Genomic DNA, 16703 nt, shown 5'->3' with positions numbered 1-16703 from the left:
CTTCCCGGCTACGGCGCGGAGCGGCGAGCGGTCTGCACTGGGCGGCCCTTTCCCGCGGGGACTCTCCAGGCATGGGGCAGGAGCCGCGGACCCTGCCGCCCTCTCCCAACTGGTACTGCGCCCGCTGCAGCGACGCCGTGCCCGGGGGCCTCTTCGGCTTCGCGGCACGGACCTCGGTCTTCCTAGTCCGCGTGGGCCCGGGCGCCGGCGCCAGCCTTGGGACGCCCCCGTTTCGAGGTAACTCCCCGCCTCCGGGCCCGGGTCTTTCTGCCCATCCCTGTGGACTCCCTGTGGACGCAGTGGGAGTCTGCGGCCTCCCTTCTTCCACACCTAGGGCAACTGAGTCCCTGGCGTGATGAAGGGTTCGCCCACGATCATTCCTCTGAGTCGCGTCTGCGTCTCCAGGAGGGAGCTGCACCGCGGTCCCGCCTTCTAGCGCTCGCACGTGGGACCACACGCTCCCCGAGAAGTTAGCATTGCCTGGGGCTTTGATAACATTTACCCGCGCATCCATCCCCAGCCCTGGGCCGCCTGGGAGCCTTCCTGGGCGTACAGGCTGCGTACACGTGCAGGCCCTAATCCAGGTCGTGTCGTTTGTAATCCGTGTTTCTGTAAAATAAATAGGGTGAGCCACGTGCATTCTGGCTCCAAACTAGGTTTTGAATGTGCCTTGGCTTGTAACATGCCACGTCCTATCCTCCATCTTAAAGGAGCCCTGGTGGCTTACCGGGTTCCATGTTGGGCTGCTAACCGCAAGGTCAACAGTTTGAATCCACCCACCAGCTGCTCAGCGGCAGGGAAATGCTTTCTACTCCGGTAGAGGCGTACAGTCTGAAAACTCACTGGGCGCCGTTCTGTTCTGTCGCTGCGAGTCAGAATTGACTCGATGGCAGAGTTTGGATTTGGTCATCTGTTTCAAGTGACCCGGGCCAGATCTAAATGAAAATCATGTTGACATTCTTCCTTTGAGCTGCCCCTCAATTTGTAAATGAGGGACGGCAATGTAAATGAGAACTTGACCGTTGGGAAGACAGGCTCAGAGAGCAGAGAGAAAATGATTTGTGTGAAATCACCTGACACAGAAGGTTCCCGATTGGGAGCTCTGGGCTCCTCTTGGTAGAGTTAGACCCTGGGGTGATTCATTCCAGAGCAGCTGCTCACTCATTAGCTAACAAGGGTTTTAATCTGCTAGGAATCTTGGCAGTGCTGTATTAACCTGGAATCTCATTTTGCTTGAAGTCATAGGGGAGCTGGTAGGACACACTGAAAGGGTCTCTGGCTTCACATTTTCTCACCACCCGGGTCAGTACAACCTCTGTGCCAGCAGCTCAGATGACGGGACTGTGAAAATTTGGGATGTGGAGACAAAAGCAGTTGTGACAGAGCATGCACTGCATCAGGTACCGTGGCTTAGTGGTTTCTTAGATCGTTTCTCTATCTGTGCGGAGGGTTCTCAGTTTCGAGTCTAGTTTTGCCTACTCATTTGTACAAAGCAGATTTTGTCATTGTGTCCATTATTAGATCCAGCATTCATTAGGATAGGGTCAGAAGCCCTGGTGGTGACATAATGAAGGGCCCAGCTGCTAACCAGCAGACAAGACCAGGCTATCCGCCTAGAAAACCTATAGGACCGCTCTGTTAGGCTACCTGGGCAACACCATGAGTTAGAAATCCGCTCTGTGGCACCCGACAACATAATGTATCAAAACCAGAGATTGACAGTTGCTTGCATTAGAACAGGGCCACTCCCATTCACTTGATCACTGTCTTTGTCTTCACACTGCAACAGCAAGAGGGAGGTGACAGTGTGACCTCAGCTGAAAATGTCTCCTCCCGGACCTCTACGTAAAAAAGTCGAGCTTGACATGTCATCTATGAGAAGAATAGTTTTAAAGCACAATTCTCTACGCCCCAGTAGCCCATGTTTTTCTTTCACTCGGCTGACGGAAGTTTGGTATGTAACCAGTAAGGAGCCCTAGGGCACTGTGCTTCAGGTGTTGGGCTGCGAACCACAAGTCGGGTAGCTCCAACCCACCGGGTCACTCCCCGTGAAAAAAGATGAGGTCATTGGTGCCTGGAAAGGTTTAGTCCTACTAGAAGCCCTACACGGCTGGAAGGTTATGAGACAGAACTGAATTGATGGCAGGGGGGTGGGGTTGGGTTTTAATACAACTAATATAGCAAGTATTAAGTACCTGCGATGTGCCTAGCATTATGCAGGTATGTAACAGGTTAAAAATTGAGTAAAAAGCATTGGCACATGAAAAACCACACATTTCAGGAGAGGGAAAGGGGCTGATACCAAGGGCTCAAGTTGCAAGAAAATGCATTGAAAATGATGATGGCAACGTATGTACAAATGTGCTTGACACAGTGGATGCATGTATGGATTGTGATAAGAAATGTAAGAACCCCCAGTAACAGTATTTAATTTAAAAAAAGAAAAAGCATGCATGTTTTGATTTGTTTGTTTTATAGCACACCATATCAACTCTGCACTGGTCTCCTCGAGTAAAGGACTTGATAGTATCTGGGGATGAAAAGGGAGTCATTTTCTGTTACTGGCTTAACAGAAACGACAGCCAGCACTTCTTTGTAGAACCCAGGATAATTTTCTGCCTCACCTGTTCGCCTCATCATGAAGACTTGGTAGCCATTGGGTAAGTACTACACTGTCTGAATGGATGCTTTGTTTTGCATTGGCTTGACTTTCTCAGACCTCTCTCATTTTTCTAGGAGATGATTTAGACCAGTGGTTCTCAACCTTCCTAATGCCACGACCCTTTAATACAGTTCCTCATGTTGTGGTGACCCACCCCCTCCCAGCCATAAAATTATTTTCATTGCTACTTCATAACTGTAATTTTGCTGCTGTTAAGAATCAAGCAACTCCTGTGAAAGGGTCATTCAGCACCCACCCACCCCACTCCCCAAGGGGTCACGACCCACAGATTGAGAACCGCTGACTGAGACAGACACATACTTTGGCATCATTTCCTTTCCTTTGTTCTCCAGGGCTTCGCTTTGCCTTCTGCTTCCTTTCTTTGTGTCTGTTCCCTTGGTTGCAATGATGCCGTCCTTTCCCCGTTTGCTAGATCTGCCCCCTCTGTGTGGTGGAAATGTCCTCTGTGATGGGAAGTCAGACCCCTCTTGCTGGCTGTGTGCTTTCCTGCTAGCTTGGGAAAGCGGGAGACCCTGGAGTCTCCCTCCCACTGATGGCGCCATGGTTTTTGTAAGCTGTCTGGGTAGCCGCACCCCTTCCTCTGTCCTTATGTGTGCTTTTCTCCCAGCGATGCCCAGTCAGTCACTTTGAAGGCTCTTGACAGGAAGAACTAACTTCACCAGCAGGTCAGAAGAAGAGGTGCTTGGAGCAAGTTGAGAAGACTGGGGGTTGGCAGTCTGTGTGAGGGAGTGGAGATAACCATGGAGACAGCTTCTTCCCCACAAAAGTAACTGTAAAAATTGCATAGACATGAAGCCAGAGGAGGAGGTATATTATGGGGTATTAAATGGAATATACCGTGGGCATATCTGTATGCTAATGGCAGCATAGCCAAAGAGGGAGCCCTTGTTGCCAGGCTAAAAGGTGATAGATACATACAAGAGGGACATTGTTGAGAAATCGAGAGGCTTGAACCCAGATGACGAGTACAAAGGACTGAGAATGTGGGCCCTGGCACAGGTGTATCTGTTGGTTTGGTGGGAAGCCATCCCACTTCATTCCATTGAGATGGTCACAGAGAAGCATTAGTCAATGAGGAAGTCAGTCCCATGTGCTTGACAATAGAATTGATGATGGGCAGACCATATGAGAATGGTTGCCTCTGGGAATGAGAAAGTGAACTTTGGGGCAAGATTGTAGGACCCGTGGTCCCTGTTGAGAGCCAAGCTAAAGATGGTGGCTGTGAATTTAAATTACCTACTCAGGGTGGTTGGAAAAGGACATGTCTGGTGTGTTTGTGGAGTAGTACCTACAGCAGAGAGGACCAGTAAACAGTAAGGGTGTTTTCGAGAGCCTGATGCTCCGTGGTGGGGGGAGGACTCGACGGCAGGTGCGAGGTTGTTGGGAGTCTGTCAAGTGGAAGGATTGCCACCACAGGGCCACCAGAGAGGGAGCGAGCAGAAAGGTGTAGCAGGCAGGGGTCTGAAAATGAGCCGGCATATAAAATATGTGCACCTTTGCAAAGGGTCTTCTGGGCAAAGGAAGCCACAGAGACTCGGGTCAGAATGATTTGTTTTCAGAGGCAGTTCATCGCAGGGATTTTTCCCTGCAGGTCTGACATTGCAGAATGGATCTGGAGTTTTGGTTTTGTAGCTTGATTTTTTTTTTTAATTTAGTAAATCAATGTCTTCAAAAATAGATGTAGTCTGTGATTACATTGTATCGTTATTTCAACAACAAAAAAAAGCTGCAGTGGCATTCCTTCCCCCGCCCTGAATGGTGTGCTGTGGAGGAGCATGCGGAGGCACAACCACCGGGAGAGCAGTTGTGTACTTATTAGTAACACACAGGTGCACTGACAGTTCCATGACGAGGCAGAGGACTGGAAGATGTCCTTAGTCCAAACAAAAGCAGAGTAACACTTTACGTTTGTAACAGCAGAGAATAGAAGACTTCCCAAAGGAAAGTGCAGACAGTGGCATGTGCACAAAATTAAATAATTACAGTAACATAAATGACTGCAGGTCCGGAGTGAAGACCCCAAACCCGTCTGTAGACAGTTGGACATCCCCACGCAGAAGGGTCACGGGGAAGGGATGAGCCAGCCAGGGTGCAGTATAGCACCGATGAAACACACATTACTATAATTCGTTAATGCTCCCCACCACACACACACCCCATCATGACCCCACTTCTATCTTACAAATCTGACTGAACCAGAGCATGTGCACTGGTACAGATAGGAGCTCTGAACACAGAGAATCCAGGACAGACAAACCCCTCTGGGCCAATATGAGAGTAGTGATACCCTGAGGGTAGGGGGAAGATGGCGGGAGAAAGGGGGCACCTATCACAATGATCAATGTACAACCCCCACCCCAAGGGGGACGAACAACAGAAACATGGATGGAGAGAGGCAGTGCACAGTATGATATAAATGAAAATAAAAATGATTTAGAAATTATCAGGGGTTCACGAGTGTGAGGGAGGGAGGGGGGAAAGAGCTGATACCAAGGGCTCAAGTAGATAGAAAATTTTTTGAAAATGATGGTGGCAACATATGAACAGATGTGCTTGATACAGTTGATGTATGAATTCCTATAAAAGCTGTAAGAGCCCCTAATAGAGTGGTTTATTAAAACTAATATATATATATATATATATATATATATATAACTGCCCCTGAACTAGAATTACATGTATCCACATGAATGGCTCAATGTGGGGAATACCGGGGTACTATTTATATGAAATTTCAATATATACAAAATCATTTTATATCTTAATTAGGAATATATACAAAGGAAGGCTGTGAGTGACATGATAGCACATTCACAATAGTGATTTAGCTCCAAAAATAGTGATTTAGTTCCAAAAGAGTTTTGTCTGGAGAGGGCTATGTAGTGGAGTTCGGCTACATATTTGGGAATTATATTTTGTTCTTAAGCTGGTGGTTGGAACTATTTGTGCCTAAAGTACTGCATTATTTAAAAAAAGAAAAACTAATTTCTCCATTTCTTCTGAATTGATAATATCGACCATCCAGGATATCCTGCCCTAGAATATAGAGTCGTGCAGCTTTTGTTAAGCTCAGAAAACAAAAGTCACTTGTAACGAGATTTCTCTCATTGCACTCAGATGCATCTCTCATTAGAGGAGTTTCCAGCCCGCTGGAAGAATTGTTCTTCTGTGGCTTAGAAGAGAAGCTGCTTGTGCTGCTGAATCGGCTGGGGATATTGTTGAAATTATCAGTGTCTACGCACTTTGAAGCAACTCACTGCCCTAGCGTTGATCCCAACTCACAGCTACCCTCTGGGACAAGATAGAACTGCCCCTGTGCATTTCTGAGACTAAATCAGCAGTTCTCAACCTGTGGGTCGCGACCCCTCGGGGTCAAACGACCCTTTCACAGGGGCTGCCTAGTAGCAAAATTATAGTTATGGAATAGCAATGAAAATATTTTTATGTTTGTGGGGGGTCACCACCACATGAGGAACCGTATTAAGGGTCGCAGCATTAGGAAGGTTGAGAACCACTGCTCTGAGTCATTGTGGAAGTAGAAAGCCTCTTCTTTTCCCTCGAGTGGCTGGTGGTTTCAAACTGCTGACCTTGTGCTTAGTAGCCCGAACGTGTAACCCATTTCTCCAGCAGAGAGTACCTTCCACTCAGATGCATCAGACTGCAGGCCATGCTGTTTGAACTTTGTGCCACGCGACATCGTACAGTGCTACTGGGTGCCAACAGTTTGTTCACGAGGGGTAACGGGTTTCACAAATCCAAGACAGGCAAACACATTGGAAGAATTTTTTTTTTTAATTACTCTTCCCTCCCTCAAATGCTCCGAGCTGTTGGAACCTCTTAACGATAAGCTCCTAAGCCAAAATATCTGCTTGCGAGGCTGTGCGTCTTCTTGTTTTCCTGTTTTAGTCATGTCCCCAACTCTTGTTTTCTAGTTACAAGGATGGCTTGGTGGTTATAATTGACATCAGTAAGAAAGGAGAAGTTATCCACAGGCTGCGAGGCCACGAAGATGAGATCCACTCCATCGCCTGGTGTCCCCTGCCAGGTGAAGACTGCTTATCCAGCAACCAAGAGGACACTTCAGGTACCAGTGATTTAAGGGAGGGTTCAGAGCTCAGAGAAATAGACCTAGGCCAGGTTGATAAAATTCTCCTCTCGATAATTAGAATGAGTCAGTAGTGATATAGTGAGAGACTCATCACCCTCCGTGCAGAAGGGGTAGAATTGTGTCATGTACATTTTTAACATTTAAGGTTTTATAGATCAGAATTAGGATGAACACAGCTTCTGGAGCCCTTGTGAACTAACTTTTCCTTGATAAGAACATGTTTGACGCAAGCCTAACAGAATTACCATCTCTCTAGAAGAACCCGAAACTCCCAATGGGAGAGTCACACCACAAGCTCCGGTCACCAAAGGCTGTTACTTAGCCACAGGAAGCAAAGACCAGACGATTCGCATCTGGAGCTGCTCGAGAGGCCGAGGTAAGTTTGGGGTTTTCTTTGTAAAATAGCAGATTGGTCTGCTTCAACTAGGAGTCTTGTATTCTGTGTAGGCTCTTATTGGAAAGGATTTTTTACTCTTCTATCCAGAAAGTAACCTTTCCATTTTGCCCTGAGCTAGAACTCTTAGGCTCTGAAAATCTGGCTTTGGCATTAAAGATGAAAGGTCTGGTGCCTTCCAGGAGATGGAAAGGACTGCTTGGTGATGAACTATTTGGCATGGAGGGCAGGGTGTTTATTAGGAGAGTGGGGAGTATTGGGCCTTGGCAAGACCTAGATCTCAGCACTGGAAAAGATGGTGAAAGTTAGTGTTTTTCTTCAACAAACGCAGAATGAATCCTGATGCCTGGCATAGGTATATATAAGAAGGCTTCAAAAAGTTGTTGGGAAAATTCTGTTACCTTTTCCTTTCATTGCCACAAAGTCTTTGAAACACCCTCGAGTGTTAAAATGCTTATCCAAATTTCAGAGACCCTCAACCATGTAGCCTTCCCCAGTGTGTGGGTTGGGTTCTCTAGAGAAGCAAAAGGCGTGTCACTTGTGCACGTTGTATAGAAAGAGGTTTATACCGAGAAATGGCTTACGCTGTTGGAGAAATAGGCTGGCTGGTCCAGTTCAGACCAGGCTTCTCTTGACACGTGGAAGCTGGCGAACAAGAAGCAGGATGACAAAGATCCAGCTCCAACAGAAGACAAAGGGCCAGAGAGGATTCGTCACCTCCCTCTGTGTCTCTCACTCACTCTCACTGGCAGCGCCAGCTAAGTACAATGTCTAGTCCAGTGTGGGCGTGCTGCAGCTGTGGACGTTAGGAGTCAGAATTGACTCGGTGACAGTGAGGGCAAGACCCAGCGGGGGAGTTTTCGCAGGTGTGCATGCCGCAGCCCCACCTCAGGCCGGCACGTCAGGCTCTCCGGGAGTTGAGCCCTGGCACGTGTGTTTTGCAAAGCCCTGCCTCTCAGCTGATACAGGACCAGAACTAAGAACCTCTGGTTCGAGCCGAGCCAGTTGCAGCTAGTCCAGTGTGAGAGCGTGGGCTGCCAGAACCCTCCCTTGTGCTGGATTTCTTGTCAGCCAGAAAAAACGATTGCCGTTCGTTGCTTTACCAGTTGACCGAATGTGAGTGAGTGTGTGCGGACAGCAGCTGGAGCTTCCTCGAAAGCCATATTGTAGCCAAGACTCGGCAGCCTGTAAACACGCGTTTAACTTGATGGTACCTGGACTGGTTGTAATGTTTCTGTGGAGAAATGATGTCTAGTGGTCGCATGTGGGCTGTAAGGTGCAAAGTCAGCAGTTTGAAAACATCAGCCAATTATCCAGGGGACGATGGGGCTGTCTACTCCAGCAAACCGTTACAGGCTCAGAAACCCCCAGCGTGGTTCCAACGGTCCTATAGGGTTGCTTTGGGTTGTCGTTGACTAGGTAGCGGTGAGTTTGGTTGTGGTTTTATGTTCTAAAAACCCAGACGGACAAAGTTCTGTTGACTCGTGCACCTAGTGTCATAGTCTTGACAGACCAGTTGACTTTTTTACCCTCCCGCCTGCCCAACTCCCCCCCTCAACCCCCATTGAGCTTCTTTCCATCCACAGGAGTGATGAGTTTGAAATTGCCCTTCCTGAAGAGAAGAGGAGGTGGTGTGGACCCGTCTGTTAAAGAGCGCCTGTGGGTGACACTCCATTGGCCCAGTGACCAGCCAACACAGCTGGTGTCCAGCTGTTCAGGGTAAGTGTATATTTTGGACACACTTTCCCTAATATATTTTGTTTTCTACTGGGCCTCGATATTCCTAGATTTCTCTTTGAGAGCTAGAAGATGGTGAGAACAGAGGCCAAGGCTTCTGTCTTGCTGGGCCATTTTTCATGGGTAAATCCGGACTGAGAACTGTGGGGTCTCCTAACAGGACTGGGAGCTGACCAGAGAAGTCAAACAACTAAATTCCATTTCCATCCTCTTACTTACCCTTCCAGGTGTTCATAAGCAAGAGCTTTTGGTTATCTGATCTCCAATCGTTGCATGTGTTAAAAAGCCGGGAGGGTGGGGGGATATGGTTAGGGGTTGTGTGCCTATTCATTAAGCAAATACTCTTGGAGAAGTTCTGTTTCTAGTTACTTAGGATAATGAGGGAATCTGACAGATGTGGCCCCCACTTTTAAATAATGTAACACAGAGAAGGTGTGTAGAAATCCCACTCCAGAAAGCCCCAAGAAAGAGATTCCCTATCGGACTGCTCACATTAGAGCTGCCAGGGAGGCCTCTGTGTAGTTCTTGTAGAAGAGTCCTTTCTGCCTACTTTTTGCTACCGCCTTCTTTAGCCCCCTGGTTGCCACCTTTTTCTGTGTGCTCTTCAAAGATGCGTAAGTGTGCTTCAAAGTATATTGGGAATTTTGTTGGGTAGTTGTTTCTGGAGGAAACAAGTAATGAGGTTCCTTTGCTGCTGAGGGCCTTGACCAGGGGTCCTCAAACTTTTTAAACAGGGGCCAGTTCACTGTCCCTCGGGCCCATTGGAGGGCTGGACTATAGATTTTTTAAAAAAAAACTATGAACAAATTCCTATGCTCACTGCACATAACTTATTTTGAAGTAAATAAACAAAAAAGGCAAAAAACCCCGGCAGGCCTCATCAGTGTCCATGGCGGGCCGCAGTTCGAGGATGCCTGGCCTAGGCTGTGAGCCAACAGCCCCTTCTGTCTTCACACTGAACGGACACTGACACTTCTGTTTCTCCTTGACAGCGGCGAGCTGCTGCTCTGGGACCTCAGCCAGTCATGGAGACGGAAATACACCCTCTTTAACGCTTCGTGGGAAGGGCAAAGTCATTCAAGAATTGTGTTCAATTTGTGTCCTTTACAAACTGACGACAACAAAAAGCTCCTCCTTTCCACGTCAATGGATAGAGACGTAAGCAGTCTGGTCTGGGTTCCGCACTGTCGAGCAGTGATTTACAGCCTGGATGGGATGGGGGGGGGGGGGGGCTTGTCAAACTTGCCCTCACTTCTCACACCCCACCCTACCCTGGGTCCCCGAGTCTGTGGTTGTTGCTAGGTAGAGCGACACTGTGTAGAGGTGAGGAGACGCGAAGAGCTCCCGAGATGCCTTTTTGCTGGAGCCGACGTGATAAAAGGGAGGGGTCGGCTCAGAGAAGGATGGGCAAGATCATCCTGCTTTTGCTGAAAGAGCCCTTGCTCTGGTTTAAATAGCAGGACCATTTCATGCAAACTCTCCGAGAGAGAATTGACTTGACTTTGATTGGGCTCTGTTCCTTGTTTTGCATTAGGTGTCTCTGGTAGATAGATTTTCTCCCAAACCCGTCCATTAAACAACAGCAATTGTAAAACTCTCCACTCCTCCTTCCTTGGGTATGATAAGTGAATTTGCTTTTTGAGGCTAGCAGCTATTGAATTTTTTTTCTTTGTTTCTGTCCTGAGGCCATTTTCATCTTTATTTCAAGCTTACGGAGCAAAGAAATTACCAGAACGGTGGAACCAAAAGGGCTTGGAACTGTGGGAAATGGAGGCCAGGGTTCTGTGTCCTATTAATTGTGTGGCCCTGAATTCCCCTGAGCCCTCTGGGAATAAATAGGTCTACAGTCCCTTTGAGCAGTACAATTTTTAGTTGAGATTTTTCTTTTCTAAGACATGCTTTTCTTCCCCCTGAGATGCCTGCTGGAAAGAGTTAAAGTGCATCGATCTTGAGCACTCTGAGCTCCCCCTTTGAAATGTTTGTTCTTGTTTATACGTAGGCCTCTCTGTCTTTTCAGATCAAGTGTTGGGACATGTCAACTCTAGAGTGCTGCTGGACACTGCCTTCCCTGGGTGGGTTTGCCTACAGTCTGGCTTTCTCTCCTGTGGACACCGGCTGTTTGGCCATCGGCGTTGGGGACGGCATGATTCGAGTGTGGAATACCCTCTCCTTAAAGAACAACTATGATGTGAGAAGTTTCTGGCAAGGCGTCAAGTCCAAGGTCACAGCGGTAAGCGTGCTGTCGAGTGTTGGAACAAACCATCCTCCCTTAGGGAATGTCTGCTCACAGCATAAACTCTACTGGGGATCCAAGCTTGTTTCAAAGTATTCTAAACGCAAAAATAGGAAAGCAAAGGTAGCTTCTCTTATCCCACTGTTCCAGAAGGCCAAGTTTAAAACCATTACAGCTTTGTTGCGGTCACCGTGTTTTCTGGTAGTAAGGAAAGTAGAAAGGACCTGAATGTGCATTCCGGAAAGAGACATTAAATTCATTAAACTGTGATGTGATCTCATGTTGGAATGACATTGAATTATTAAAAATGATAGTGCTCTTTCTTGATATGGATAACGGTTTTCTTGACTCATGAAAAATGCTCATTTTAAAATGGAATGCTGTTTAAAAAATTGTGTCTGTGATTTTTCTTTCCTCCAAAATGAAAACTTCTCGTGGCTATGTATTACAAAAAGAGTGCATATTTGTGGTTTGAATAAAACGGAGCAGTGCAGAAGTGCCGAACTTCCGCAAAAAGGGTTTTCCTCCCTACCTCCCACTCCGTTCTTCGTGTCCACAGTCCATAACACCACTGTCAACCTGCAATAATTCCCAGAGTTTCCTTATCACACATAGAACAATCTGAAAATCCTTCTGGAGCATTATATTCCTTGACTCAATAGTTGATCGTGGACATTGTTTGAACTCGTTTTTTATTTTTTTATGTTTGTATACACTGTTTATTCAGAAGAAAATGTAGGGAAGAAGAGGTACAAAATTAGCAGTGGGCTTGGGGCGGTGGGGCACGGTGAGATTGTCTGAGCAGATGATTCTCACTTTGTTCTTAAGGTTGCTTTGTCTCTTGCACAACGAGGATCTGTGATGTGTGGAATTAGGAGAGTTCTGTGTGTGGACGCTGCGAGCACAGCGTTGGGGTTTCCTAACACTGTGCCGTCTGCCCTTCCTCTCTGCTCTTCTCTGAGAACGCTTTTTGTTTTTGCTTTTCGGTAGCTGTGCTGGCACCCGACCAAGGAAGGTTGCCTCGCCTTTGGAACTGACGATGGGAAAGTGGGCTTGTATGACACCTATTCCAGCAAGTAAGAACTGAGGAGGGAGCCCAGGGATCCGAATGGCGGTGCCGGATGTGGTTTTGGTATCCTACACCTGGGTTACATGACACAAGGCCTAGGCAACTTTTAAAGAAAAAAGCAATTTTAGGGTCAAGTTGCACATTTTATTTCTTAAAAACAGAAATTTCAGTTGAATGTGACTTAGAGCGGCTGCACTGCTAAATAAGTTCCTTTGCTTCCCCCAAGTTTTACGTAAACGGACACACACACACAGAGACCTGCTGGACAGTTGAAGGACTCCGTCACTTCCCCCGGCTAACTTCAGCAGCTTTGCAGTGTTTGCTTTATCCCGGGGTGTTTGCAGGCCTCTCTGTTCGGTGATAGTGACGCTGCTCACCTGCTAGGGGAAGGTTGGCCATTTGAACCCAGCAGCCACCCTGGGAGTAGCCTGCTTCCTTGGAGACCCAGTGGAGCGGGTGTCCGTCATAGAGCGTCATTAAGTCAGACCCTGTCGCTGCCCGATAAGTTTCCGATATTGTGCCTACATTCACTGAGTGGTTAGTGAGTTACCCCACCGCCCAGCAGTGCTCAGCCAGGGGCTTTAACCACTGTCACCAGGGCGCCTACGTGATTCCTTGAATGTTTCATTGTCATCGGAAGTCTTGTGGTACGATGCTAATCCATACTGGGAGCTTGGTGAAATATTATCCCTGTCAGACGTTAATGGAACAAAGACACACACATTAGTGTATGTCTTGTCTATGGCTGCTTTTATGGTAATCCGAGTTGAGTAAATGTGATAGGCAGTCTCACAAAACTTGGAATATTTATTCTCTGACCCACTTGAGGAAAGGATTGCCTACCCTTATTGTAGACCCTGCACTGTTCATTTCTATTGTTTTTTTGTTTTGTTTTCTTTACCCTAACCCTAAACTATTCACTTCTAAAGGAAAATAATTTATTATCTTGCAGAATTGACCTTTTTTAAAAATACGTATTTATTTTTGCAGAACCTACATAGAAGTAACTGTTTTTCCCTCTTTAATTCTGAAAGACAAGGAACTACACTATTTCAGTGTTGTTTAGGAAAATAAAGACAGCTGGACTCATAGTTCTGTATAGTCAAAAATTGCTGTTTGTTAAATTAATATCTTAAATGAGGAGGAAAGGTCTATGGACACACAGGATATTGCTATAGTTATATTCTTAGGCATTCAACTGAAACTGTTCGTTCTGCTTCTCATAGCCAAAGAAATTTTGATTCCTTGTCCTGAAGGATAGCTACAAAATTTACTGGCAAACATGGAAAGTAAATCAGTCAGCAGCTAATTCATTCACAGATTCTGGAATACTAGAATCCTAAACACAAACAAACAATATAATTTGCACTAAAACTGTTGTCCTTTCCTCCCCAAAACATTCTTTAGTGGTACATTACATTGTCATTTATCACCACAAACACCTCTTTTTTAAAAAAATTTTTATTGGGGGCTCTTACAGCTCTTATAACAATCCATGCATCAATTGTATCAAGCACTTTTGTACATAGGTTGCCATCATTTCCAAAACATTGTCTTTCTACTTGAGCCCTTGGTATCATCTCCTCTTTTTTCCCTCCCTCCCTCACCCTCTCACCTCACAAACCCTTAATAATTGATGTTATTTTTATTTTCATATTTTACTCTATCTGCTGTCTCCCCTCACCCATATTTCTGACCCCAACTACCTTAGAAAGAGGTTTCTTTTAAAACAAAAGCTTTAAAGATGGTCTGCCCCAAATTTTGTCGTCATTCAAGAATGGAACGTCAGTGCGTGCCTAAGTCTAACTGACTTGTAGACTTTTGCTTGCGCCCTGTTGGGGGGGGGGTGGAGCTGGTGGTGGTGATGTGTGCTTAGCGGTAAGCTTTGGGGCAGTTTGATTTTCTGTGTTGACCAGTGGAAGAAGCAGCCGGTGTTTCTCAGTAAGGAAAGCCTTTATGCACCTGTATAACCAGTAATATGAAACCATTTGCTGTGTTACTGAAGTGGGTAACTGAGGGAAGGTGTAGGAAAATGATCCAAAACGCACCAGAGGGTAGGGTAGCATTGGTTTCTAGGTAAAGTGCATTTGGGAGTTAGCGTTTTACACATAGACATTATGTTATGGTATGTTACTTACACACTTGTTTCAACTATTTAGAAAATTATACTCATAAAATATTTTTCTTTTGTAACTACAACTAAGTTTTTAATAGAGACCTTTTAGAAAGTGCTTTTTTCCAGTCTGCATTTTCATTTAACTCTTCGTGTTTCCCACCCCCACCAGACCACCACAGATTTCTAGCACGTATCATAAGAAGACCGTGTACACTCTAGCCTGGGGACCCCCACTACCGCCTGTGTCCCTCGGTAAGTGTCTGCACCGTTCTGTAATCGAGGCGAGGGCATTCCCTGTCGGTTCAGCCCTAGATTGGGAAGATGGCAGGTTGATACGGACGTCTAATGCAATTCCCTGGCTATGCTGCTGCGTACGCCCCTGGGGCTCCGTGAGAGGGCAGGCGGTGAGCTGGGTTAGGAGAAGCCATCCGCTCCCACACGAGTGGCTCCCACTTCTGTCAGCTCTCTCTTGTCCCTGTGCAGGTAGTTGCTATTAAAAAGAGTGTTTTTAAACGAAACTCGTCACTGAGTTGATGCCAATTCATAGTGACCCTATAGGACAGGGTAGGACTGCCCCTGTGGGAATCCGAGACTGTAACTCTCTACAGGAGTAGAAAGCCCTGCCTTTTTCCCACAGTCACTGGTGGGTTCAAACTGGTGACCGTGCAGTTCAGCCCAACTCGGAAGCAGTATTCCAGGGGGCCCTAATAGCTAGTCAGGTGTTATTCATTTTAAGCTATACCCTTGATTTTGCTGGGCCATCTCACCCACACCCGGAACAGACTTGGCGTTTCTGAAGTGGTCTCAGCTTTGTTTTTCCTGTCCTTGGCCCTAAGGCAGTAGGTCTTATGGAATTCAAGTGACTGTTTTTCACAAAGTCTTAGGCTCCGTTTTTGGAGCCCTTTGTCAGGGAGCATGTAGCAGTCTCCCTAGAACTCGCATTACAGAGAGGGTAGAGAGCGTGAAGCACAGAGCTCCAACTCTGGTTTATTCACTCAGCCCAAGTACGTGGGCAACTTCCTTGGTGCTAGGCATGCTCCTAGCCCTGTCGATAGAACCACGAGCCTAAAACGTGCCTTCACAGAAGTCTACCGGGACCACTGTTTGCATTGTTAATGTTAGTAAAATTGACGTAATGCTCAGGAAACTCGTGCTTTCAGGACATCTCCTTATAATTGGTAAAGGCAGTTCTGTAGTTCCATATATTTAAATGTCCAAAGAAGAAAATATCAGGGTAACAGCTTTGATTGAGAAATGTGCACATGTATGTTGTGATCTTGGTTCGGGGCCCCTACTATCCTGAATACCAGAAGGATGTTTAAAGCAAATATGTTCAGATGCACAACAGTGAACTTGAGTCAGGTAACCCAAATGTAGTCCCCTGAAACCAGTCCGAGTGCTCTTTGCTCACACTAGAGCAGGGGTCCTCAAACTTTTTAAACGGGGCCAGTTCACTGTCCCTCAGACCCATTGAAGGGCAGGACTATAGTTTAAAAAACACTATTACAAATGCCTATGCACACTGCACATATCTTATTTTGAAGTAAACGAAAACACCCAGCAGACTGATCAATGTCCTCGGTGGGCTGCATGTGGCCCACGGGCCGTAGTTTGAGAACCCTGCACTAGAGCAATGATTGGGCCGGTGAGACACAAGCTAATAGCGAACGTTCTTTTCCTGCCTGTCACAGGAGAAGGAGACAGGCCTTCCCTCACGCTGTACAGCTGCGGAGGAGAGGGGGTTGTTTTACAGCATAACCCCTGGAAGCTCAGTGGAGAGGCCTTTGACATCAACAAACTCATCAAGGATACCAATTCAACTAAAGTGAGTCTTTGTGGCCAGAAGCTGGCCCCTGTTCTCTGCCAGCCTCCACGCCTTGTGTACTAGAGGCCGTTATTGGATGTTCCCACTGTGTGCAGTCAGATTTCTTAGATGTCCCTAAAAGGTTTTGTCAGTTAGAACACACATCGCAGGAGTATATCCTTGGTAAAGCCAAACCACCACCACCAGAAAAGTTGGTCTCGATTGTGGTGCTGAGTAAAGCTTTGAGATCTTGGGTGTCAGGCGTTTGTTCCGGACCAACTACTTCCTCAAGAGCAGTGGTTCTCAACCTGTGGGTTGTGACCCCTTGAGTAGTGGAATGACCCTTTCACAGGGATCACCCAGTTCATAACACTAGCAAAATTATGAAATAGCAGCAAAAATAATTTTATGGTGGGGGGGGGGTCAGCACATTAAGAAGGTTGAGAACTACTCGACTCACTTTCATAAAAATACGTTTTTTGATTGGTTTGGTTTTGATAATCTGATGTCCAAATGCAGCTGCAGAACTGTCGTGTTTTGTTTTATTTTAAGTTTGGAA

General features: G+C 46.5%; 1 protein-coding gene across 3 annotated transcripts in view; it reads left to right on the top strand.

Annotated features, from left to right (window-relative positions):
* Positions 1–16703, top strand: part of GEMIN5 (gem nuclear organelle associated protein 5) — a 35584-nt gene continuing 18881 nt past the window's right edge. For 2 of the 3 annotated variants that reach the window (XM_075541879.1, XM_075541877.1), the window contains exons 1-11: positions 1–237; positions 1240–1400; positions 2479–2660; positions 6616–6767; positions 7048–7167; positions 8772–8904; positions 9915–10080; positions 10940–11152; positions 12146–12231; positions 14510–14592; positions 16032–16165. In XM_075541879.1, the coding sequence (XP_075397994.1) occupies positions 72–237; positions 1240–1400; positions 2479–2660; positions 6616–6767; positions 7048–7167; positions 8772–8904; positions 9915–10080; positions 10940–11152; positions 12146–12231; positions 14510–14592; positions 16032–16165 (1596 nt within the window). In that variant the 5' untranslated portion in view covers positions 1–71. The remainder of the gene's footprint in view (positions 238–1239; positions 1401–2478; positions 2661–6615; positions 6768–7047; positions 7168–8771; positions 8905–9914; positions 10081–10939; positions 11153–12145; positions 12232–14509; positions 14593–16031; positions 16166–16703) is intronic. The other variant, XM_075541878.1, reaches the window with a different exon arrangement.

The sequence above is a fragment of the Tenrec ecaudatus genome, chromosome 2 (assembly GCF_050624435.1).
Source record: "Tenrec ecaudatus isolate mTenEca1 chromosome 2, mTenEca1.hap1, whole genome shotgun sequence".
NCBI lineage: Eukaryota > Metazoa > Chordata > Mammalia > Afrosoricida > Tenrecidae > Tenrec > Tenrec ecaudatus.
This window is presented reverse-complemented; position numbering and strand designations above follow the sequence as displayed.